Here is a 27,263-nt window from a genome sequence, read left to right on the forward strand (position 1 = left end):
GGCTGTTGACAGTTCAGCGGGCGCACAGCCAACTCCGGTGCGCACCTGCCGGACGAAATATCGGAATGACGAGCGATGGCGTCGGGATGCACGCCCGACATCATCGCGAGTCATTTTACATGTTGGGCCTGCCCCCACACGCCGACAGCAATATTCTGGCCCAGGGCACGTTTGGAACTGGCGGGACAGGGACCTCCACTGGGATCTCAGCGAGAGGGTCAGGCCATTTTAACCCCGGGGCCTTGTTTAAATAAAGGAGGACAGTCTGCCTCGCAAAACGGATAGGGATGCTGAGGGCACGAGGCAAAATTGGGTTGGGTAAGCCTTAGGGTGGCAAGGATCCAAAAGGGAACGATCCTTGGCATGGAGTTGACACTGGGCAGTTTCTTCAGCAGCGATGATAATGCCAAGAGATCGATATAAAGCTGGGGCTGTGGAGGCCCAACGACTGTCCATGGGGCCAGGGGAAGCAGTCCTGCTTCTCCTGGCCTGCAAAGATTTCACTACAAAGTTATTTTTCTACATTTACTGTGGCTCTCCTGGCACCTCCCGCCAAATATTTTGGGTAGCTCCTGACATCGGAAGGACCCCAAACCCCTAGCTCATCATGAGAAATCACATTGGAGCACCAATAACACTTTAGGTCATCGTGAGCCTGCGTGGGAGCCTCGACCAGCTTCACATTCATGAAGATAAAATGTCAGCAGGCAGGGTGAGCACGACCTCATGATGGTATGTGGACTCAACCTCATCTTAACCCCTTCCCACACATCAATCTTTCAGAGCAAGGAAAGGATTAAACTCAAGGCCTATGTGTCAGAAATTTGTTTATGACCCTGCAGGTAGACAACTAATTTGTCCAGATTACAGAATCACAGAAGTTTAACAGCACAGAAGGAGGCCATTCGGCCCACTGTGTCTGCACCAGCTCTCCAAATAAGCATTATGACCTAGTGCCATTGCCCTGCCCTTGTCCCCGTACCCCTGCACATTTGTTTCTATTCAAATAATCATCTAATGCCCTCTCGAATGCCCCCATTGAACCTGCCTCCACCACACTCCCAGGCAGCGCATTCCAGACCTGAACCACTCGCTGTGTGAGAAAGTTTCTTCTCATGTCACATTTGCTTCTTTTGCAAATCACTTTAAATCTGTGCCTTCCTGTTCTTGATCCTTTTCACGATTAGGCCCAAGCGCATTACATCAAAAGGTCTAGGCATCTTTAATGAAGGCAGATTTATAATGGGACACCTAACCACATTAGGTAAAGCAGAAAATGTCCATACATTCTGCCTTGAAGGTTCCCTCAGGGCAAGAGGCTGAGAATTAAAGAGATACATCGTTCTACTTCTCCCATGAATAAAATAGAAACTAGGAAAAATTGACTTTCACAGAGATAGCTTGGCATTTCAATATTATGAATGTATCACATTGCAAATATATATTCACGAGGCACTATAGAATATTAACTTAAGATAGAGAAAATATGCTCATTGCACTCTGGATGGGATGACTTTGTGCTTTAACTCAATCTTACAGCACAGGACACTTTTGTTGTATTACTGCTGGTTGCGAACTCCCAGGGAACAGTAGTGCATCATGTCACGTGTACATATTCAGCCCAGGTACTGCACAGACTCAGGCACTTACCCAGTGAGCTACAAGCAATTTTTGTGCTGTAATATTTCTATCCCGGTTACACTGTGTGGGTACCACCTGGAAATAAATCAACTGTGACTGGTGTACATGGCTGCTGCATAGCATGAGGGTCAGGGTCAAATGGGACACACAAAACTATGATCTGGAATACAGGGTGGTACAAGCAGATTCAACTGTAACTTTTGAAAAGGAATTGGAGAAAAACCTGAGGGGGGAGAGGTTTGCAAAGGGCAGGAGAGTGCGACAAATTGGATAGTTCTTTCGAAGGGCTGGCACAGTCACAACGGGCCAAATGGCCTCCTTCTGCGTTGTATCATTCTATGATTCCATGAAACAGAGAGCCTCGACTCACCTGCACAGCTACCACAGAGAGCACCTCAACACAAATCCTGTTGAACTCATCGAAACAGCCCCAGGCGCCAGTCTGTGCCAAGCCTTTGTAGATATTGCCACAGGACTGTAGGAGAAAAAAAAGCAGAAGAATCAATATTGCGCAGCGATACATTTTGGTACTAATAACAAGGAGAGGCAACATAAACTAAATTTGAAGGGAGTGCAGAGACCTGTGGATATATGTCAACAAATCTTTGAAAGTGGTGGAACAAGTTGAGGAGACTATTTAAAAAGCAAATGGGATCCATATGAATTAGGAGCGGCAGTAGGCCATTCAGCCTCTCAAGCCTGCTCCACCATTCAATAATGTTATGGCTGATCTGCTCATGGCCTCAACACCACTTTCCTGCCTACAAGAATACAAGTACGATCCTTGACTTTATTAATAGAGGCATAGAGAACAAAGCAAGGATATAATGCTAAACCTATTTTAAACATTGGTTAGGCCTCAGCTGTGGAAGTGTGTCTAGCTCTGTGCCTCACACTTTAAGAAGGATTTGAAGACCTGAGAGAGGGTGCAAACGTGATTTGCTAGCATGGTAACAGGGATGAGGGACTTCAGTTATATGGAGAGACCGGAGAAGTTTGATTGTACTCCTCTGAGCAGAGAAGGTGAAGGGGAGAATTGATAGAGGTGTTCAAAATCATGAATGGTTTTGATAGAGAGAAAAAGGAGAAACTGTTTAAAGCGGCAGAAGTGTCAGTAACCAGAGAATACCAACTTAAGGTGATTGGAAAGAGAACCAGAGGCTACATGAGGGAACTTTTTTTATGCACTGATTTGTCGTGATCTGGGATGTACTGCTTAAAACATTAATGGAAAGATATTAAATTGTAACTTTCAAAAGGGAGTTAGGTAAATAGTTAAAGGGGAAAAAAAATTGCAGGACATCAGGAAAAGAGCAGGGGAGTGGGACTAATTGGAAAGCTTTAAGAGCCAGCATATGCATGATAAGCAGAATGGCCTCCTTCTGTGATGAAATTTATACTGTTTAAAGTGGGTGGAGCAGGTGAAGCTGGGGGTCATAGGGACTCGAAACTTTAACACTATTTCTCTCTCCACAGATGCTGTCAGACCTGCTGAGTTTTTCCAGCATTTTCTGTTTTTGTTTCAAATTTCCAGCATCCGCAGTATTTTGCTTTTATATTATGGCCTCCTTCTGTGTTGTGTCACTATTATTCTACGCTTACAAAAATGTAGTTGGATTTATTGTGAAGTTTTAAGATCTGTTTCATTATTTCAGCACATAATTTCAGCCTGCACTTTAGAGCAATATTGAGTGATTGCTGCCTTTGTCACTGCAGCCACTTATCGATGATATATTACAGTAAGGTCTCATCTGGACATAAAAATTTCCACACAACTCAAAGAAGTGCAGGGAGTTTTCTCGGTATCCTGACCAATATTAATCCCTCAATGAATAGCACCAAAGCAGATTACCTGGACGCTTAACACATCACTTCTACATGTCACAAGGAAGAAAGTCACCATATCTATGCAAGCTTATTTAATCTCTTCTTCTCAAAGGACATTTTATTTGATGGTTTGTTGCATGCATCAATTCTGAATGGAGAGTATTTTGAGCTGTGGGATAATGTTCGCTGGGCCCTGGATTCAAAGTGATTTCCCCATGGACTCCTGACATTCCAAACAAAAAATCCGCTTAAATTGTAACAGGGCTATTTTAACCCAAGCCTTCACCTGGTCCCCCCACACTAATCATAGTTTAGTTAACTACAATTACGATGTCAATCATGGCTCTATTTGGAGCACTCTCACATCAGAGTCAGAAGTTTGTGGTTAAGTTTTGTATTTCTAAAATTGTAATCAAGGTTAAAATAAAAGATATTTGGAGCGCTGTGACAATAGGTCAACACAATAACACCTATGCTTCTAACTGTATCTTCATACTCTCCTCAGTGTAGAAACAAGTGCTTAGGAATATGCTGCATGACAGGAACATAGGACATTTTACATGTTCACATGAAATTCCTATGTATTCCAAATTAACAGAGAAATTAAGCAGTGTAAAATAAATTGCCAAGTGCCTATTAAAACAACAACTAGAAGAATGCCACAGATTATTTGTCCCGAAACTGTTATTACACAGCTTATTCTCCCAAGTTCTGGTGTACTGCAAGACTCATGTTACCATGGCAACGCTGCTCCTTTAATTCTGATTTAACAAGTTCGTATTCACAACAGTCTGTTCAGCACATAATGCCTTACTCAATTGATAGATTATGCCAAAAGATATCACGGGCATTATGAAAATGGCTATTGAGTTGTCAAAATATATCTGAAGCTTTAAGTATATGATGTAGCCATATAATTATTTTGGACTGATGAGGCAAGACAAGAGGACCAGTATTGATAATCTGCATGGAAATCAGCGCTTTAAGCTTCAAATGAATCAACATGGAACATTTTTGCTTAACAACGAGTTGGTTACTTGAGTAGCAATTAACTGTTCAATCCATAGAAGCTTTCAAGTTGCATGATTCACTCAAAATTACATTCCAGCATAAAAAACCTGTCTTTATGTCATTTGACACAGGAATAATGGGTTTCCAAACAACTTGATTTGAGGGAGTGTATCCTCTCCACTGGACTATTATCAAGGCATATTACACTTTGTACATATATACCATAATAAAAATTCCGGAATAATTTTAGCCAGCTCAGGCTGAAAAAGGTTTAATAATAGCTGGTGTACAGGGTTAGGAATGTCGCAGTAACATAACCAATTTGTAGACTGAAGTAGTTGGTGTACAATAGGGTTTAAAATCCATTTGTAAAACTGCACATCTGGCTCAATTTGGACCAAGAGCAATACAACACATGTAAATATCCCTCTCCAGTAAATATCCTGCAATACTTCAGCTGCCAACAGTAACTATGGCCAGAGCCGCAGAGTGGAGTGATTTATTTAACTGCCCCCCCCCACCCACCCAACCCCACCCCACCCCCAATAGTTTCAAACAACTTCCCTATTCATGCTTTGAGGGGAGTGGGGAGTCAGGGATAGATATCTGAGTCTGAATTTTTCAGGTGACAGGAGGGTTTGGCGGGAGCGGCTGGGACGGTTGTGGAGCCAATCGCCACCCGCGATTGGCTCCGCGCTACCATTTTACACGGGCGGGCCAATTAAGGCCCGCTCAGCGTCAGACGCGAGCTGTAGCGCTCAGCGTTACAGGGAGGAGAGAGAGAGTCGGGGCCAGCGCACTTTCGCGAATGCGCCCGCCAGAGCGCTTCAGTCTCCCTGAGGCATGGAGCTGCCTGAGGGAGATTGAATCGATATTGTAATTAAGGAATAAATGGGTTGAAAATGTATTTAAACATGTCCCCTCATGTGCCTCCCTCAAATCAAGTTGTTGTGTCACACGAGATGGGACATGTTTTTATATTTAGGAAAAATTTCTCATTGAATTAATAAAAGCTTTAGGAAACCTCGGCCCGCACGTGGATGAGGTTTCCTAAAAAACACGAAGGCCGCTTGGCCTTTTTGCCCACCTGCCAACCGTAAGGTTGGACGGGCAGCATTAACAATGACCTTAATCACTTCCTCAATGACCTTAAGAGGTCGTTTGCTTATCAGTGGGCGCGCAGCTGACTCCGGCGCGCGCCCGCTGAACAAAACATCGCGAGGCAGCGCGATTACGTCGGGACGCACACTCCGACATCATCACGCGTCATCTTACGCATCGGCGTGCCAAGCCTGACCCCGCAGGCCGACCGAAAAATCCTGCCCCTAACCTCTAGCAGGCACCGCAGAGAAAAGTCACATGGCAAGTAGGGCTCCTTGCTAACTAACACTTATATAGAGTCAGGCTAGGGCTGGGTTAGTGCCCAACATCACACTTCATGTACTGCACTGGTACCGAGGGCAAGGCTCAATCCAGAGTGTATAAGTGAGGTGGGTTTTTCAAGCAGATCATTAATGACTCATGATCACAGCTTTAAAGGCCTTGTATTCAGGGTAAATGACATCATTGGAGTCACACTTGTATCACATTTAAGTGCCAAATGTTCATTTTAACCACTGAATAAGGCACACTGCTCGGCTATAAACTCATATGACGGTCTGATTGACACACAGAATATTTGTTACTTAATGACAATGAGCCAGATTGTGTTTGAGGCTTGGGGGAGGCAGCATAATTATGAAAACCCTTCGAGGAAATCATAAGTTAGGATAACCTTCTAGAGCTCTAATACACAACACCACAGCAGCTCTCCAGATTCACAGATCCATCAACTCCAGCTGCAACCCTGTAGAGAGGTTCCAGTGGTCCCAATCCCACCAGGAACTGGGTTGTGAGGAAGGTGGGAATGGAAGAACCATCATCCCGAGCTGCTCAACTGTTGGAAAGGTGGATAGTTGGGACAGGTCACTGCCTTCAGTTGGTGTGTGATTTGGGGAGATCTGGAGTGCAGGTACATTCAATAAATGAGAGTCTGTTTCACATCCTGGAGAATCACGAACGACATAAAACTGGCAGAGATAGAATCACCATCACCTTTAAAAGGATGGTTTATTTCCAAATACTTTGTGACATTGCAAGGTTCACATTATATGATTTTGTCCGGAAAACTTCATAACTGATACTGCAAATTATTATTTATTATTATCCATGTAAAGACAAGCAGGCTCCCATTCATATGACAGTTCAGCTGCCACACAAATAACTCACTTAAAGGTATTATCAGAGTCACTCTCAACTTATGCTCCTGAATCAGTTAAATTGACACTCACTATGCAAACTTAACATGCAGCATTGCAGTAAAAATCAATGCAGTAAAGATAAACTGAAGCGGACAGGTCAGTGAAACCCACAACAGGTAAACATACTAACCACAGGAAAACGGTTCTGCAAAACGTGTGAGATTTTCTGTGAAACTACAATGGAAATCCAATACCTTGTAATCCATCTGTTCAGAGCAGTTGAATACATAGACCATGATTCCCAGTGCTCGGCCTAAGTCCTTTGTGGTTTCGGTCTTCCCTGTTCCTGCAGGTCCAGCTGGGGCTCCACTCATCGTCAGGTGCAGAGATTGGGTCAAAGTGATGTAACATCTGAAGCCAGTCAAAGAAATAAGAACAAGCACAAGCTGTGAGAAAAGGGGGAACCACAAGAGCAGCAAAACCAAATCTTCCCGACACTGCAGAGCAGCAGATAGTGTTCAGTATCAAGGCAAAGGCTTTCAACAAAGTTAAAATGGGTAAAAACAAATGAAAGACAAAATTAGAAAGAACTCCTTTATGCAAAGATTGAGTAGAATGGCTTAAAGGCAGAGTAGTAGAGGTAAAAAAACTTTCAGATTCCTTCAAGATATAATTAGATGGGAGTTGGGAGGCTACAAGATGTATTTTGGATGGATGACCTAACTGGGCCAAATGGTCCCACTCATCTTTATTTTTCTTGTGTTAGAGCGTTTTGATCTGAACCATCAAAGGAAAGCAAAGAACGAGATAGGGAGAGAAAACAAATAAAGACTGGACTGTTAAATCCTTCAATATATAACTCTGATATAGGCAGGTTGTGATGAAGTCTCAATAGAACCAAACCTTTAGCTGACTTCTTTCTGATGTAGCCACTCATCACTCAGCTATTCCTCCACCAGGTAGAGTGTGGCAATGGTGGATATTCTCATAGTACACATTCCCAGTAAGTATCCGGTTAAGTTATGGATGTATTGTTGTAGGATCTGACCATTGTGGAATGAAAATCAATTGAAGAAATACATACTTGACTTTTGTGATGGGTATCATTATATTTCTATTGAAAAATAGTCACTATATCAAGCTGCTACGTCAATTTTGTTGCATAAAGCTATTTGTGACATGTTTCTGCTCCTAATCTCTGCCACACAAAAACTAAGTGACCAATTGCAAACATGGTTTCTCTCAATATTTGATTATTAGCACTGAAACATGCTTTCAGATGAGAATATTTGGTGTAGCTCCAGATTACATTGTGATCAGATACTCCTGGCATTGTTCAGCAGGTAAGTACTTTGCTGGATGTGGTATTCAAGTATACAGTGCACCACTGTCCTGGGCTTGATGTCGTTCTGTGCTGAATTAGCTGGTTTCAGCTTGAGGATGGTGATGTTCTGTTAAAATTGGTCTCAGTGTCCTTGCGCTAGTGAACAAAAAGATCCATAAAGGTTCCTGATTATGGCTGAAAAGAGGGACAAGCCATCAAAGCTTTTCATCTTGCACTCCTCAGGATAATCACAGGAATGCCAAATTTCAAATGATCACAACAATTTATACTACAGGAGAAAAGGGTGATAATTGGTTGGCAAGTCAACGCTGATTGGCTGAGGCATTACCATGGAGAAAGCAATGGGCAATTATAGGCTCCCCAAGCTCCCAGGTAATTCAACAAAGGCGCAGCATATTCCTTTTGTTTGCAGAGAGTGGGTCCCTGCAAATGAATGTGTGTCACGTCTAGCATACTTTTCTCCTGTCGTAGAATTGTTGTGATCGTTTGAAATTTGACATTCTTGCTTTGTCCTGATGAGTGTAAGATGAAAAGCTTTGGTACCATTCTTCTCTTCTCAGCAATATTCAAGTTCCTAATTGTTATAAAATGACCATTTGCTGGGACATCATTTGGTGTGGACATCAGGTAAAAAAACCGTCAGGGTTGTCCATGATGCCTCTCTCGTATTCTACATTGCTGTCTAGCCTCAAGTTAAGCGGGCGTCATGTCCGCATTCATACCCCAATATAAGACACAGCTACACCAAAAAATAACATTAGAGGGATAAATAAGCTGCCCTAAAAATTCAGCAGCAGCCTTTCTTAGTGCCGGCTGTCTCAGGGTAAACCAATATTGGAACTGGAAACTCAAGGAGGCATTACACCCTTATTTGCAAAGGGATTAATGCTTGCTTCAGGTGTGTGTAAAAGGTGACTATATTTGTCCTGACCCAATATGAAGGTCAAGAGTACCTCTGACGAGAGCTTGCATGAGCTTCCTGCCTGACGCTTTGGGAATTTAGGAGGCCGCATATTGCCTGATAAATAAGTGCCACATGGCTCAAGTTCGAAGCCATTGTTTTGATAAGATGACAGTTGAAACTTGCAGCAATCCTTGCACATGTAACTGCTTAATGAAGTCAATTCATTCCCTGCAATGTTAAATCAGGTTTAATTTCGCATTTCAAACCAAAAGCATTGAAATTAAAAAACAACCCTCATTATCCTGATAACTTGCTACTCACAAAGCCCCAACTCATCCTCTCCTCCCCCTTGAAAGCTCTTGTACACTTTCTCATCATTTTATACTTCAATGCTATAAAACATAGGAACAGAAGTAGGCCATTCTGTCCGTCGAGTCTGCTCCACCATTCAGTGAGATCATGGCTGATCTGACAATCCTCAACTCCACTTTCCTGCCTTTTCCCCATAACCCTCGATTCCCTTATTGATTGAAAATCTGTCTATCTCAGCCTTGAATATACTTAAAGACCCAGGCTCTACGGCCCTCAGATGCCATTTCACAGGAGCCACTGGCCCAGCACAACAAATTGGTGCAGTGCAGCCCCATTAGCCAGCAGCCAAGCCAAGAGCAGACCAAACATGTAGGACTGGCAAACAAGCTGGTCAATGCTAAAAAGTGGCACACGCTTTACATTAAAAAAAGGTAGCTCGGAATTTCGGGAATATATTCTGATTTCCATTTCAAATAAATTGCAGTTAATCATTGCTTAGAAACACTGGCTACTGTACCCCAAAGAGAAAAAGTATTAAAAAGATAAAATATCAGCTCTCACATGGGATATGCTTTGAGTCATGCAGTGCAACATAGCAAGGAAATAAATCATATCTCACAATAATTTAATCCCTTCACTTAAATGAGTTTCTCGGCACCCCTGGCGTCACTTTATTGAGTTACAGCTGGTCTAATCTTATTGAACTCTATAGGTGATACTAACAAGTTGACATTAAATTAATGCATTGTCAGTATGATAAATAAGTGTGGGTATTAGGCAAGAAATCCAGGGCCAGCACACACTGGAACACTAAGGAATCTATTCAGATTATCAGATACACAAAGAGATGTCCAAAAGAATTACATAACCCACATAATTCTAATCATAATCAATCTCTGCCTAAAAGTAAAACAATATAACAGCTGAGAAACAGTTGGGCAGAGATGCATTGACACAGTTTTCTACTATAACATGTGCACTGTGTAGAGAAGGCCAGGAATTAAGTGTTGGTTCATGGATGGATCTCCCAGCATTTAGCCAAATGTGATACTGAAAGAAAACTTACAAGAGGCACTGCACCCTGCATCATAAACTGATGGATGTATAGAATATATACCCTGAAAAGCACCAACCTTGCTTGATTTCAGTCGCTTTCAAGTGAAAGGGCTGGCATCAAAAGGATCTAAGGTAATTGCTGACCAAATGCAATAGATTTCCAGTGCTCCAGAAATAACTGTTATGAAAGCATCATTGGGAGTAATATTAGGCATTTAGGCCCAGGGCTCTCTCAATCTGGGGCCTAGAGCTCACTTAAATTGGACCAGCGAGCTGTAGGCACCTTCTGTAGGTGAACAGGCAGCTAACCAGCGAATCATATTTGAAATTAGGCTGCATCATGACAACAATAGCCCTCAGGCAGGTCCTGCAGGGGGCTAATCAACAGAGGGTGATGGAGATGGGGGGGGGAGGGGGGTTCGATTGCAAGTTGAGGGTGTCAATCAGATGGGGCAAGGCAATCGGTAGGGGGCCAAGCAGGGGACTGAAAGGATCCTTGGGACTGTTGTGGAGCCAGGATAAGCACTTAAGTCCCTTTGTGGCTCCATATTTAAATAAAGCTTTTCTTTACAGTTCCCTCTCTTGGTGACCAGTTATCCTGAGTGCAGCAGACGTGGGACAGGTTGTATTCTGAGCAGTCAAATTTCAGGACAGGATATGAAACTGTTATCAGAACCCTACATGCATATGCACAGGGTCGAACACCTGCTTTAGGCTAGGACCCTGGGCACGTATACTTCAGCTTTTGTCCATCGGGCAGGCAGAGCACTTCCAGCACTGAACGTGTGCACAAGCAATATTGGATTTTGGGATCATCAAATTTCTTGGCTTCTAAGTCCGTTCAATATCCAGGGCAATAAAACAATTGTGACTTGACGCAATGAACTTTAAGCCTATAATAACATACCTGTCTGTCAGTGGTGTAATTACCAATCGAGGGGTGTTGCCCAAATATTCATAGGAATACAAGAACTGGGCATCACAAATGTTGGCAAAGCAGTGTTTAGTTTCATCATCCCAGCGATGGCGAAGCTGGGAGAGCCAGACAAATGCCTGAGAGTTTTCAACCTATGTGAAAAGGAACATAAACCATTAACTGACTCCACAAAGAGTGCACAGCACTCGAAGAGAAAATACATCACCAAAGCGAACGGGATCTTTTTCTAGCCTTGTGAACAATAACACACGAAAGAAAACTTGCAAGTTTGAAAGGGAAGGGAGCTATGGCACTGTGACTGGTTCAAAGCAGTCAGTTCCAGGTCGATATGTGGATTCCTCCAAGGTAAAGTGAGCAATTAGGAAAGCAAATGGTATGTTGGCTTTTATTATCGAGGAATTGGAGCATAAGGAGCAAAGGATTCTGACTGCAATTATATAGGACCTCAGAATTTTGCCCTTGGGTGGGGCGCTCGGCAGGGGTGGGTGGGGGGCGATCGGGAAGCCAACCGCTGTCTGCAGTCAGTTCCACACCGCGATTTTACACGGGTGGGCCAATCGAGGCCCGCCCAGCGTGAAGCGAGCAGCAGCGCTGAGCGCTGCCTATGTGGGGGGTGGGGGGGGAGAGGAGGGCGGGTGCTGACTTCACGCATGCCCATGAAGGAGCACCTCCATCTCCCTGAGGCACGGAGCTGCCTCGGGGAGATGGAACGCTGTTTAAAAAAAAACTTGGGAAGAAAATAAAGGTGTCATAAAACATGTCCCCTTATCTGACTCTGTCACATGAGCAGGGGACATGTTTTTAATTCAAGTGTAAAATTTTTATTTTGTTTTTATTTTGTTTTTATTTGCTTTAGGGAACCTCATCCTGCCAGTGGATGGGGTTTCCTAAAAAAACAAAATGCAACGGCTGCTTGGCCTTTTCACCTGCCTGTCAACCATTAGGTTGTATGGGCAATGAAAAATTCAACACTGTTGTTAACTTATTGGCTTTAACAGGCCTTTTAATTGTTGGTGGGCGCGCTGCTGGTTCGGGTATGCACCCGCCGACTGAACTATCACGAGAGTGTGCGTTGACGCCGGCACACTCAGCTGACACCAACGCGCTTTATTTCACGCTCAGGCGTGTCAGGTGTGCACCTGCATGCCTCATGAAAAATCCTGCCCCTAGGGTACTGTGTACTGTTTTCATCTCCTTACCTAAGAAAGGGTGTACTTGCCTTAGACAGAGTTTAATGAAGGCTCACTAGACTGATTTCTGGGATGGAGGTATTGTCCAATGAGGAGAGATATCATAAACTAGGTCTATATTATCGGAGGTTAGAAAAAAGAGAGTCAATCTTATTGAAACATAACATTTTTATGGGGCCTGATAGAGAGGGTGCTGGGAGGATTATTCCCCTGGCTGGAGAGTCTAGAACTAAGAGTCATTGTCTCAGAATGAGGGGTTCACCACTCAGGACTGAGATAGAGAGAAATTTCTTTACTCAAAGGGTTTTGAATCTTTGGAATTCTCTACTCCAGGAAGCTGTGGCTGCCCAGTCGCTGAGTATATTGAAGTCAGGGATTGATAGAATTTTGGATACAAAGGGAAACAAGGGCTTTGGGGATAGTGGGCGTAGTTGGAGTTGAGGTAGAAATCAGTCATGATTTTTTTGAATGGTGGAGAAGACTTGAAGGGCCGATGGCCTATTTCTGCTCATATTTTTTACCTCCTTATGTCCTGGCATCTCCCAGCATGAGGGCTAATTAAGGCCCGCCCAGTGTGACGCACACCCAGAAGTGCTCAGCGCTACCTGTGCGGGCGGGGGGAGGAGGGAGAGTCGGGGCCTGTGCTCTTTTGTGCAAGCACACGAAAGAACGCAGAAATCGCCCTGAGCAGCTCCGTGCCTCAGGGAGATTAATTTCATTATGAAAACTTGAAAAAAGGAATAGAAAAACTTATTCAGACATGTCCCCTCATGTGACAGTGTCACATGAGCTGGGACATGTCAACGAATTTTAATGAAAATTTTTATTAAAGTTATAAAACCTTCATGAAACCTCATCCCGCCCGTGGATGAAGTTCCATGAAAAATGTGAAGGCCGCCTGGACTCTTCGCCTGCCCCCCGCCAACCTTAAGGTTGGACAGGCAGCCCTGACAACTACTTCAATTAAGTGATTGATTGCCTTAATAGGCCTTTGACAGTTTGGCGGGTGCACAGCCGACTCCAGTGTGCACCTGCCGAACTGAAGATCGTAATGAAGCGCGGGTGACATCAGGGCACACGCCCGACACCGCCACGCGTCATTTTATGCCTCGGTGTGCGGGGCCCACTCCTGCACACCGACCAGAAGATTTTACCCTTGTAGTAAAAATTACCCTTACTGACTTCAGTCCAGCTCTACCTGTCTCTGCTGAACCATGTGAAGGCCTATTCTTACTTGCTTTCTCTTTCAGCCTTTCCAATGTTACAATGTTATTCGGGTGGCCACAATATTAATGATGTTGTACTTATATTGTTAAGATACACAGGTGAAGGGCATCGTTTAATTAAATATTTTGAGCACTTATAAAGAGAGACTGCTATGACACTGGGTTGGTAGATAGGAGGCAGGCATATGCAGTGCTGCATTCTGTAAATAAACCTAGCATCCAGAAAATCATTAGTGTCTAGTTTAATACTTCACCAGCCTTGGGATTGAGGGCACTGTTTTAAAATTAGGGGTCGTCCTTATAGGGCAGAGATGAGGAGAAATTTTTTCTCTCAGAGTGTTGTGCAACTTTGGATCTCTCTGCCTCAGAAGGCGGTGGGGGGGGGGTGGTCAGTGAATATTTTTAAGGCGAAAGTGGATGGATTCTCGATAGGCAAGAGAGTGAAAGGTTATCGGGAGGGTAAGTGGGAATGTGGAACTTGATAAACAAACAGATCAGCCATGATCTTAATGAGTGGCACAGCTGGCTCACGGGGCTGAATGACCTACTTCTGCTCCCATTTCGTATGTTCGTATGAGATAAAACACAATTGTGGTTCATCACCCCTTGTATCAAGCATCGTTTTTGGATTTGGTGAGTAGTTTTACAATTGGATGCCCTTCCTGCCGCTAACCTTCCCCATTTATCCAGGCTGGGACCGGTACCGATACATGGTGGCTTGCCTGAACCAGAGGCTGGGTTCTTTCATGCTGTGAAGGAGCTACCGGTAAACGTTCATAATTACAGGAGAAAAGGAAAAAGCTACACATGCTTCATATGAAAGAAAGTGAAAAACATTGTGATGAAAATTGAAGGGAGATTTAATAAGTTGGGTCAATACTTTGTTGCCACTCAACACCACCACCAACCTTTTGAGCAATAATCTTTGCAACAACATCGCGGGCATGGACATCAATGGTGCAGATGGTCATGATCTTCTGCCGGTCGCCCTTTGACAGTTGGCCAACGAGCATGGTAATGAGCGTGTTCAGCTGGTTCACCTGTTTTTTATAATAGTCCTTCATGGCATTTTCATACCCTTCTTCCAGTCTGGCAAAGGAAATGCCAACCTCTGTAGTCCACCAAATCTGGGTGCAAGTAAGCGCTACCTGTTTCAAGAAAGGACGGGGACAACTTTAAGTAGACTGCCCTGGCAGTGCTAATATAAAGCTTTAAGTCTTGGTATAAAAGCAAAATACTGCGGATGCTGGAAATCTGAAACAAAAACAGAAAATGCTGGAAAAACTCAGCAGGTTTAACAGCATCTGTGGAGAGAAACAGAGTTAACGGTTCGAGTCCGTATGACTCTTCTTCAGAGCTACAGAAGTAAAAATGTGACGAAATTTATACTGTTTAAGGGGTGAAGCAGGTGAAGCTGGATAGAAGGCAAGCGATAGGGGGTGTGGGGGGCAAAGGAGAGATTGCCAAAGATGTCATAAACAAAAGGACAAAGAGGTGTTAATGGTAGTGGTACTGGCTAAAGGAGGTGCTGATGATAGCATTAAGGTCAGAAAGCAGAATGAGATAATAGCAGGGCAAGGGTAAGCCCTCTGGAAAGAACACCATGAACAAGTGACAGATGGCCCTTGTGGGGTGGGGTGGGGTGGTGGGGGGGGAGGGGGGGTGGGTGGGTGGGTGGGGACGGTGGTGGGAAAAAAATATTGAAAATAGGATAAAAGGTGGGGATAAAACGATGAACAAAAATGAAAATAAATAAGTCTTTGTATGTTGTAATAGATTATCTCAGGTGGTGTTCCATTTTAATCAAAGCAATAAACTATTTAAATGTTTACGTAGCTTTAAATGGGAACCAATGATCAGCTGACTGGACCCAGCCACCACATGAAGAATAACACTGAAATAAATTTCACCCCAAAATGTGACTACCTAAGGTGACTTCAGGAATATGTGATTTTTTAAGTAATTAGACATCGGCAGAAATTTCAATCCCACTTACAGAGTGTCACTTGGGCAAAGCACAGGGAGTAAAATTGGGTGCCAAGATTCACGTGCCATTAACAGAGACCATCTAATTTCCATCAATTTAATTTAATGGAAGAGTAATCAGTCAGGCTCTGTTTATCAGCATGTGATTCTGTCTGCCGATTATCTTCCCTATGTTCAGAAAACATTATACGCCCAGGCAATAAAGGCAAAATCTATCTATCAATTGTCTTAGAGCCAAATTGTTCTTAGCTGAATAGAAATTTGGTACGATGATTAAAATGCAATCAGAAGGTCAAATAGCATTTGTGGCAAGGATCAGACCCACAACTTGCTCATTCTGACTTACCTGGGCTGGGTAATCAAAAAGCCATTGATCTCTTGGCTTCTCCTCATAGGCCACCACACCTTCAGTCATTTCATGTCTTACTGTGTCTCTCATGGAATCAAGCACTCGATTCAGCCAGGTCTCAACCTAGGAGTGAAAGTCAATAAAATGTCCCCCAGTATGATGCAAATAAGGCCACAATCCCATAAACCATCAGGTCAATGCCTAAAAGGTAGAAGGGAATTTGAAACCCGAGAGAAATAGCCAGTGGGAATTAGAAAACAATGAAAGCAGAAATTTGTCGAGCTCAACTTTTCCAATGTGTTAGATGTATTGAGTCCCACCAGCTTTCACAGTTCAGACTAAGAGGCATAACACCCATGAAATTTAATAAATCACACTTTTCTTCCACTGCTGGCTATGGGAGTAGCCTCTCTTGGCACAGCTTGGTTTCAAGTCACAATGCAAGCTTGTCCAGGCTGGAGTTATGCAGCAGAGTTAACAAGAGGCCAGAAGCAACAATAAGGCCATAATAAGAACATGAGACATAGGAGCAGAAGTAGGCCATTAGGCCCAACGAGTCTGCTCTGGTATTCAATGAGATCATGGCTGATCTAATAATCCTCAACCCCTTTCCTGCCTTTTTCCAATAGCCCTTGATTCCCTTACTGATTAAAAATCTGCCTATCTCAGCCTTAATGACTCAGCCTCTACAGCCCTCTGCGGTAAAAAATTCCACAGATTGACTATCCTCTGAGAGAAGAAATTCCTCCTCATCTCTGTCTTAAATGGGCAATCCCTTACTCTGAGATTATGCCCTCTAGTCCCAGACTCTCCCAAAAGGGGAAACAACCTCTCCACATCTACCCTGCCAAACACTCTTAAGAATCTTATATGTTTCAATAATATGACCTCTCATTCTTCTAAGCTATAATGAGTACAGGCCCAACTTACTCAACCTCTCCTCATAAGAAAATCCCTCCATACCCAGGATCAACCTAGTGAAGTTTCTCTGAACTGCCTCCAATATTAGCGTATCTTTCTTTAGATAAGGGGCAATAATTGAAATGTTTGACTACAGAAAACTTGGATCATTGGCATGAGATTAAAATTCCCGTAAAGTAAACCAACAACCTGGAGATAGAACTGCAGAAGACATGACAACACAAAGAGTGCAACCAATTCCTGGTCATGGACAAGCCTTAAAAAAGGTAACAGTGTTTTTAAAAAAGAAAAATACATGAATAATTGGTAAAAAGTTGTGCTAGGGACACTATCTATAACAAATCAAATTGTTTTAGTGGCATCGAGGAGCATATTAAATCAATTATCTGCTACATTCATTGTGTCACAATTCAAAAGAGATAAGTGAAGGCAAAAGGAGTAGAGAGATGGTGCAATTCTTCGGTCGTAGCACACTGTAGCAGTTATAACACTCAAGGCAACCCCATTTTTGAAGCAGTAGAACATATTCTGCGAGTTGATCCAAAGACAATGTGTGCTTCCTAATTTACTGGAATGCATGCTTCCATGGCTAGATCAGTTCCCATTCCTATTATTAAAGGTGTGGCAATTAAATACCTTCATCAGACACACAACATATGCTTTTCCTACCTGTCCACTGCAGTCACATGACTCTTTGAAGTCCACATACTCCTCCTCCTTGCTGTACATCCCCAAGGCCATTTTCGTTGGTTGATTGTCTGCCTCAGTCCGGAACTTCATGTTCGCCATGTTGTCAAATAGTTTGGACAAGTGACGCTGAACCTGCAGATTTCATGTTTCAAAGGCACACATGAAAGAGAGCACTGATCATAAGAACATAAGAACACAAGAAAAAGGAGCAGGAGTAGGCCATTCAGCCCCTCAAGCTTGCCCCACCATTCAATAAGATCATGGCTGATCTGCTCCAGGCCTCAACTCCTCTTTTGTGCCACCTCCTCATAGCCTTCAACCCCCCCGATACTTCAAAAATCTTTCTACCTCTTCTTTAAATACTTTCCGTGATCTACCCTCCACAACTCTCTGGGGTAGAGAATTCCAGACATTAACTACCCTCTGAGAGAAGAAATTCCTTTGCATCTCAGTTTTAAATGAGTGTCCCCTCATTCTATAACCACGTCTCCTAGTTCGAGATTTCCCCCACTAGTGGAAACATCTTCTCAACATCTACCCTGTCACGTGGCCTCAGAATCTTATACATTTCAATAAGATCACCCTTCATTCTTCTAAACCCTAATGATAAATGGCCTAAGCTAATCAGTTTTCTTGAACACATGACCTGAATCTCATCCCGAACCTGACAAGTCACTTTTGCTTCACATTCGATTTTGAACTTCCCTACGGCTGTTGCATATTAAAGCCTCATTTCTGCAGAGCGATGTGTCATTTTTTAGCTGTCACATTTCATTTCACACCCCAAAGGTATGCTTCAAAGCTGAGAGCTTTATCTAACAGATATTTCTGTCGCCAGGTTTTCATGGTAAATGCCTATCAAATTGGCCTACCCAATTTGTATTCACTTGGCCTCTCAGACAAACACCACTCATGTGGCTTTGGAAAAAGTTTCCTCGGTGAAATAACGCTCAAGCTAATTAGATGCTCTGGTATTTAAGCAGATATTAGAAAGACAACACAATTCCCTGTTAAGAGGTAAGCAAAATACTGCAGGGGCTGGAAATCTGAAATAAAAACAGAGGCCAGAATTCTGACCTCGATGAGCGGGCGGGCAGCCGAACTCCGCTGCCAAAACGGGCCCCCCACCATTTTGAGTGGGCGGGCCAATTGAGGCCTGCCCAGCGGCATCCCTGACAGGAAGTGCGCAATTCTTGTGCGTGGTGGGGGGGGGGGGGGGGGGGGGGGTTGGAGGGATTCCCCATCTGACTAAGTGCTGTCTCAGGGAGATCACTGACAGTGTTAAAAAAACATTAACAATAGAAAAATATAAACATTACTAACATGTTCCCCCTCATGTGACAATGAGATGGGACATGCTAATAAAAAGGACATAAACTTTATTAAACTTTTAAAAAACGGACACGAAACCTCATCCCGCCGGTGGGTGAGGTTTCATGTATTATCAGGAGTCCGCTGGGGCTCCTGGTCTGTCCGCCAGCCTTAAGGTTGGACGGGCAGGGCCTTTAACTACCTTAATTATCCTGTCAATGGCCTCAATTGGTCATTGACAGGTCGGGGGGTGGACAGCTGATCTCGCTGTCCGCCCACCTTCCTCAATATTTAAATGGACCGGGATGACGTCTGGGGTTCCTCCCGACATCATCCCGCGTCATTTTCCCCTCGGCGAGCGGGCCCCGCCCCCAAATCACCAACGGGAAAATTCTGGCCAGAAAATTCTGGCAAAACTCAGCAGGTCTGAAAGCATCCGTGGAGAGAGAAAAACAGAGACCCTTGAAGAAGGATCACACAGACTCGAAACATTAACTCCATTTTTCTCTCTCCACAGATGCTTTCAGACCTGCTGTGTTTTTCCAGCATTTTCTGTTTTTTATCCCCATTAAGAGGGACAAGTTATTGCAAGTTATCTACAGGGCTTTGTTAATCATCTGATCGGAAATTTTGGAACCTGAAACTAAACCTTCTCAACGCTGTGCTCCACTTTCCACTGAAGTTTATGTATTTTGCTAAAATAAATCTAGATGTAGCTTATTCATTGTGAGCTTCGTCTCATAATTCAATGAGGGGGCGCAACTGTCTTTCACAGCAGGTGGGCTCCACTATATGTTCTGTTCAATAGTAGCTGTTTTCCCACTGATTCTACATAAGGATCCACCGAATTTGGATTTAACTTCTGCCAGCTTAATTCTCTCATGACAAGCTATACGTCTGAATAGAGTGAGGGAGTGCACCTCTTTTCAGAATTTCACAACTGCTGCTCAACTAACGCAGACGAGATCACAAATCTGCCAGATAAGAGGAAAGCTAAATTATAACAAGCTCTCTGTAGAGCCACAATTTCAACTCCAATGTGCTATGCTATCTGCTCTGACAATAAATCTTAAAATACTCTGATAGTGTAAAAAAGCCAATTCAGGCTGATTTACAAATTCAGGGTCTGCACTAAGGAGAAGGAAGCCTAAGCAACAAGCTTGATAAGCATACTATAATTCTAAGTGTGCACAGCCTTGGTAGACTTGTACTTCTGCAGCTAGAAGTCTGTCAGTTGGGCAGAGGATAACAACAGAAATCATAAACATTTCGTTTGGTGGTCTTTGTGGCTCACAAAGGCTGGGAAACCATTTTAAACTGAACCTCTCCTTTCTCTTGCTAAGAAATTGCACATATCATGCTTCCCTATTACGGCTTATTAACTTGTTAGCCTGTATCAACTCATTTTTAAGACAATATAATTTTCATCATTTTTCACTGTCCTGTTACTCAATGAAACAAATCACCATATATCTGCTTGTTTGACAGCAATGATTAATGGGCTTTTATTTATCTGGCTCATTATTGGCAAAAGTATATTAATTAACTATGATTAACAATGGAGCCATTCCAACAGTAAATTTTAAAATTGAATCGTTATAAAATAATTATAAGTAAATGCAACATCCTTTTGACTTTTATTTTTTAATACAATTGTTTAAACCAGGAATGTTGATACCTGGGGTGGGGAGTAGGGAAAGAATCAAAAGGGTACATTATTCTGGAGAATTACGAATTGCAGTTGAACTGACTTTTATACAGGCAGTCAAAATTTACATTCTTGTTGAAATTCATGCCTCCCCCAAGTTAATGATGATACCTTCACACATTTTGCATCAGCTTTTTCCTGCCGCTGAGCTCTCCTTTAAGTCCATCTCTCCAGAATGCCTACTCTCATTCCAAAGTAAACATCTGAAGGAATAGTGGGTGATGAGCTTCTCTGCTGAAGCTTGACATTTTACTGTGTGTCAGAAATTACATTGAAAGGAGAATTTGCATTTATAAAGTACCTAATCACATTTCTATTAATCTCCAAAGTGCTTCATATAAAATGAATTACTTAGAACTTAGTGATCATAAGAACATAAAAAATAGGAGCAGGAGTAGGCGATTCAGCCCTTCAAGCCCATTCCGCCATTCATTGAGGTAATGGCCGATCTTCTACTTCAATGTCACTTTCCTGCACTATCCCTGTATCCCTTGATGCTTTTAACATGTAGAAATCTATCGATCTCAGTCCTGAACATACTCAATGGGCAGAATTTTCTGCCTATCGGGCGGGCTGGGCGTGAGCGAGCGCAGACCCAATCGGTGTCCCCGATCAGGTCCGCCCCGCACTTTTACATGGATGGGCCAATTGTGCGCTCCTTGTGCGGGCAGGGGGAGGGGTTGCCTGAGTCAGGAGCACGCTCTTTCACACGCATGCGCACAGAAGAGTGCAGAAATCTCCCTGAGGCACAGAGGTGCCTCAGGGAGATTAGTTTTAAGCCCAAAAAGTTGAGTGAAATGGCAAGAAAAATTTTATGACATGTTCCCTCACGTGAAACTGTCACAAGAGCTGGGACATGTGCATTAAGTTCAACAAAAATTTTTGTCAAAATTTATAATCATTCATGAAACCTCATCCCGTCCGTGGATGAGGTTCCGTGAAAAACTCGAAGGCCGCCTGCTCTTTGCCTGACCCCCGCCAACCTTAAGGCAGCTCCGTTAATTATTTTAATTGAGAGTTAAATGGCCTTAACAGGCCTTTGACAGTTCGGCGGGCGCGCAGCTGACTCGGGTGCGTGCCCGCCGAACTGAAAGTCTGAATGACGCGCGGTGACATCGGGATGCACGCCCGACGTCACCATGTGTCTTTTTATGCCTCGGCGAGCAGGCCCCGCCCCCCGCTCTCCGAGCCGAAGGTTCAGCCCAATGACTGAGCCTCCGCAGCCTTCTAGAGCAGAGGATTCCAAAGATTCACCAGCCTCTGAGTGAAGAAATTCCTCCTCATCTCAGTCCTAAATGGCCTGTCCCTTATTCTGAGACTGTTTCCCCGGTTCTAGACCTCCCCAGCCAATTATGGGAAGCATCCTTCCTGTATCTACCCTGTCGTTCCCTGCAAGAATTTTGTATGTTTGAAAGAGATCACCTCTCATTCTTATAAATTCCAGACAATAAAGGCCCAGCCTGTGTAATATTTCCTCATAGGACAATCCCTCCAAACCAGGAATTAATTTAGTGAACCTTCACAGCACTCCCTTCACGGCAAGTAATTGCTATGTAGTAAGTGCAACAGTCATTTTTCACGCAGTAAGATGCTACAATTATCAATGAGATGAAAGGACAGTTAATCTGCACTTGAGGGCTAATGTTGGGTAAAGGAGGAATGGTGGCCAATGCGCCAGCAGATCCCCAGGTCTTTCTTGGTTAGCGCACTAACACCTTTACCAGTCATCGAAACCCTGTAACATGCAGATAGGCCTTAAAACAATATCTCATCTGAAGGCCAACACCTCAGCATTACCATCCCTCAGTACTGCACCCGCAATCTTTTCAGGAACGAGAGTGCTGCAAATTGAACTAAGCTAGCCCCTGTGTATAGCCAGGCCAGTGAAGCTAACTATTTTCCAAATTGATATCTGATCATAATCCAATAATCCTTATTAAGTTGCATTTAAGCAAGTCAACACAACGGTGCGATTTATTTTTTCAAATGACTTTTGCCTGGAAGTCGTTGTCAGCTCTGCTCGAGTGGTTTAGTACATCAATTACCATTGTGGAGAGGGGAATTTGAGGTGTTGGTACAATGAGATTACCAATACTAATTTTTAGCCTTTTGTGATCTACGCCACTCACCAGATGAGGGTTGGTGCCATTGGACAGAATATCCAACAAATCAGCGGAGGAAATGAAATAAAACCTGGGGAATGCCAGTCTTTTCGTGTCAAGGTATTCAGCCAATGCTTTTTCACAGAGAGCCAGTCTGTGCAGGGAAAAGAAAATCAACAAGGCATGAAAAGTCTTATTTGTGATTTGACCAATCTATAGTTAATGGGCAGTAAATCAAATCCACGTATTTGTTGCAGGCTTCCCCTGTGCAGTGATTTTCCATATTGTCCTGGCCCAAGCTGGTTTATTTGTCAACATTCAAATAGGATCGACATTCTTCAGGGCTCTATAATGGAAACTTAATTCATTCCCTGGCAGCCATGCAATTAGCATACATCCAGGGGTTTTCAAAGATTGTTGGGCCTCGCGGATAGACATATCATATAGGAAAATCAATATTCCAATATGCACCAGCTCTTTAAAAGTCTACAGCCTTGAAAAAAACTACCATTTAATCTCACCTGATCTAGTCAGGATATTCCCTCAAAATTTGCAAAGACCCAAGTTGGACACCAATGAAACCAGGACACTTATCCTTAGGCTCAGTACACATTATGTCTAGCTGTTTGGAGAAAGTTGGCAAACTCCTACTCTTGCTGCTTGCATTATCTGTTTAATCCTGTAAGGGACCTCCTCTGGCCTCTCTAACCTGGGTGAGCACAGTGCCAGGGCTCTTGCATGGGAACATCTCAGCCCTGACCATTAGAATGCAGCCACAAGAGACTTTCAACCCCAAGAAGTTACAAGGGTCAGAAAACGTGAATGGACCCAAAAGGGGCTCTCTGTCAGATCAACACGCCAGCCCAATTTCTCATTATACCCCTCAGTCCTTTTTTAGTTCACTCAATCAAAATAAAAAGATAGGATCTACCTGACCTGGATGTCTTCAAGCTTTTCGCACAATCCTGCTTTGTTAGTAGCTTCCACTACATTCGGAGTTCGTTCAGCATCCCAAGCCAGCTCCTTAAAATCTACATCGATTCCATCAAAGCGCTTGGAATCCTAAATGGCATATAGGACAATAGTAAACTTTCTCATATATTTGTACTTATTAATGTATCATCGTTCGCCCGCAAGACAACTTTCAAAAAAAACAAGCAGAAGTATAATTCTGGTACCAATCTATGACTACAAAGTCCCTGACAAACAGGGACAAAGCATCAAAAGTAGGCCATTCAGTCCCTCAAGCTTTTCCTGCAATTCAATTAAATCAAGGCTGATCTTTGCCTCAACTCTGTTTAGCTACGTTTGATCTATATTCCTTGATATCCTTACCAAATAAATATGTCATTCTTGGTCTTTAGCTCTAAATTGACTCTAAACTTTTTGGGTGAAGAGTTCAGGATTTCTATTACTCTTTGTATGAAAAACTGCTTCTTGGTTTCATTCCTAAACAGCCTAACTCCAACTTAAAATTGCTCCCACTTGTACTGGATTCCCCAACCAGGGGAATTTTTTTCCTGTATCTGCCTTAATTCCTTTATCATTTTGAATAGTTCAATTAGATCACCCCCTCAAAACCTATTAAACTCAAGGGAATGCAAGCAAAGTTTATGCAACTTATCCTCATAATTAAACTCTTTAGCCCTTTAAGCCCGAGTATCATTCTGGTGAATCTACTCTTTGTCCCATCCATGACCTTTATATACTGCCTGAGGTGCGATGTCCAAAACTGAATGCAGTCCTCTATGTGAGATTTGACTACAGCTCCACACAACAAGAGCATCACTTCCTCTGCTTTGTGTTCTAGCCTCCTTGTGATAAAGACCATCGTTCAGTTGGCCTTTTTGATTTCTTTTCATACCTGCTCACTAACCTTAGTGATTTGTACATCTGGGCATGCAAATCACTTCATTTCTCCACATTTTCTAATCATTTGTCTCAACTCAGAAATCAAGACCTGCAATTTTAGAATCACAACTTCGAATGCAAAACTAAGTTTTAATTGTTTCATCATGCTTAAAAATAGAAATTATTTTTTTCTTGAAAACTGTTTTATACCTCGGACAATTGAGATCGAATGTCTTCAGACCCAATGAAGATGCTTTCGAGATGTGACCATGTGCGTTGCACCTCAAACCAGACTGAAATGACAGAGTCAGCTACAGACAGCTTCTTCTGCCAGCTAGATACCTCTTCCAAAAAGAAGGCAATGTACTTGGAAGTCATCAGGTTCTGCAGCTGGACTTGGTTGTCCTCCAGGGTCTCAATAAGCTCCTCATCAGATTTGAGCAATGGAACAGAAGTGCGTGAGTGGCCTTCGTACTGAAATTCCATGCTGCTCCAGGTTGTGTTCAGTTCTTTCAATACCTTCTCCATGCCCATTTCCTTCACCGCTTTGTCAACAATTCCACGAACCTCATCTTCAAAGTTGTGCAGATTCAGTTTCAAAAGGTCAGCTAGAGTTGTGCGATCATCCATTGTGAATGTTACATTTGTCGCCTGCATTAGTTGATACCAATGTCTGTCCCGAATAGCTGGGTTCTGAAGTTCCGCCACAGCCCGTAAGGAAGTCAAAATATTCTTCACTGTGTTGTCCAACCCAGTAAAAGCATCCCATGCCCTTACTTCCTTATCCAAGGCACGAATATCTTTAGCAAACTTCTTACATTCCATATCCATGTTTTCAACATTGATTTCCCTCCACTTTGTCGTCTTCCAGTCATTCACGCTTGAATTCACGAGAAAAATCATATCCCAGAGTTCTTTAAGAAGACATACTTCCTTTCTGCACTGTTTCAGTTGCTTGTAGTCTGGTACATTAACCTCAAATAAACTGGCAGACTCATTATTGGTGCCCATGGTGGCTTCCATTTGGCTAATCTGGCAATGGACAACATCCAACATCTGGTAAGGTTGTGTACTGTTGAACCTGATCAAGTAGAACAATAAATCAAAGTAGTAAGATAATGTTCAATACTATTTTAGAAAACACTGCAGCTTCTGTTTACTTTGATGCATAGACAATAACTACAGGCACAAGAAAGGCCATTAAGACCATAGAGTTAATACAGCATAGATTTCACCAGAACAATCAATAAGTAAGAAGCTTTGGTTTTTGGGAAGAGACTTGAGATACTTCGGTTATTTTCACTGGAGCTGTGGCAACCCTCAGAGGATTCACATTGAGTTACATCGAGTCTGCAGCACAGAAATAGGCTCAACTGTACGTTGCCACCAAAAAACCTCCCATCCCTCTTCATCTAACCCTATCAATCAGAACCCAGGAGAGGGGGCTTCAGAGGGTGCCAAACACCTGGGCCTGGTGGCTTGGTTGTGGGAGGGGGGTGCCTGTGCTCGGTGTTGTAACGGCATCCAGAGTGAGGAGCCAGACCTGAAAGACTGCTTTTTTTAAAAATCAGAACCGTCGGCCTGAGAATTCCATATTTTAAAAGTCGGCTTTTCAACTTAGTGAGCTGCTGCTTCTGACCTTCAGCAGCTTTGTGGTTCCGATTTTGAAAAGCCGGCCAAAAAAAAAACCACAAAGTGCCCGAAGGTCAGAAGCAGCGACTGAGCATGTTCTTGATTGAAGATCTGTTCGAAGGCTGGTTAAGTCCCTTAATGATTTTACAGCTAATTGGATGCTGGCTCGTTGGGGAGTGTGTGGGAGGAGGAGTGAGGTGAGGGGGTTGGGGTATGTAAGGGTGGGGGGGATGAGGGTGTGAGGGTGGGGGGAATGGGAGGTGAGGCTGTGGGTATATGTGGGATGGGGGACTGAGGTGAGGGAATGGGGTTGTGTGGGGGTGGGGGGCTGAGGTGGGGGTGTGGGTATGTGTAGGGGTGAGGGGGGCAGAGTTGTGTGGGGGTGGGGGCTGAGGTGAGGAGGTGGGGGTGTATGGTGGTGGGGGCTAAGGTGCGGGGGCAGGATTCATGGGGGTGAGGTGAGGTGGTGGGAATGGGACAATGCCGTGTGGGAATGGGAGAATGAGGTGAGGGGATGGGGGTGTGTGAGGTTTGAGGTGAGAAGATGTGGGTGGGGGGGTTAGTTGAGGGGGTGGGGAGTGCGTGGGGGTGTGGGACATAGGGTGTTTATGGGGGTGTGGGTGTGGGGGTCTGGTGTGGGGTGGAGCTTTGAGGGGGTCACTTTTAAGTTTTACAACCACAAAATTAAATACTGCACATGTTTCAAAATTCACGTTTGAATTTAAACTAGCATATAAATAGCAGTCTAAATTTTCATTATGCCCAAAAGTAGACACAATTCTGATGACATGCTCTGTTGATGTGCCAGAGGTTTGAGAATCTTGGGCCTCATCAAAATAAATGTAAGTAACTAAAAATCGGGACTGATGCAGAACACGGTGTGGACTCACTAACGCCCGTTTTATTACACTTGCAAAGTCTGGAGATGAAATCCCCATTTGTCACTCGGAGATTGCTTAAAGGAAGGTTTTGAAAATCTCTATTTCATCCTAGGTTCACCCCTGATGGGCTGTAATTACACAAT

The 27,263-nt window shown here is 43.4% G+C and overlaps 1 protein-coding gene across 2 annotated transcripts in view; it reads right to left on the reverse strand.

Annotated features, from left to right (window-relative positions):
• The window catches only part of LOC121293614 (dynein heavy chain 9, axonemal-like), a 530,687-nt gene that overhangs the window by 399,954 nt on the left and 103,470 nt on the right, over window positions 1-27,263 (reverse strand). For both annotated transcript variants that reach the window (XM_041216734.1, XM_041216733.1), the window contains exons 20-28: window positions 24,818-25,688; window positions 23,688-23,818; window positions 22,784-22,910; window positions 17,615-17,767; window positions 16,022-16,147; window positions 14,598-14,837; window positions 11,244-11,404; window positions 6,974-7,130; window positions 2,012-2,116 (exon numbers count right to left, since the gene is read on the reverse strand). In XM_041216734.1, coding sequence (XP_041072668.1) covers window positions 2,012-2,116; window positions 6,974-7,130; window positions 11,244-11,404; window positions 14,598-14,837; window positions 16,022-16,147; window positions 17,615-17,767; window positions 22,784-22,910; window positions 23,688-23,818; window positions 24,818-25,688 — 2,071 coding nt within the window. The remainder of the gene's footprint in view (window positions 1-2,011; window positions 2,117-6,973; window positions 7,131-11,243; window positions 11,405-14,597; window positions 14,838-16,021; window positions 16,148-17,614; window positions 17,768-22,783; window positions 22,911-23,687; window positions 23,819-24,817; window positions 25,689-27,263) is intronic.

This window comes from Carcharodon carcharias, chromosome 22 (genome assembly GCF_017639515.1).
Source record: "Carcharodon carcharias isolate sCarCar2 chromosome 22, sCarCar2.pri, whole genome shotgun sequence".
NCBI classification, from domain to species: Eukaryota; Metazoa; Chordata; class Chondrichthyes; order Lamniformes; family Lamnidae; genus Carcharodon; species Carcharodon carcharias.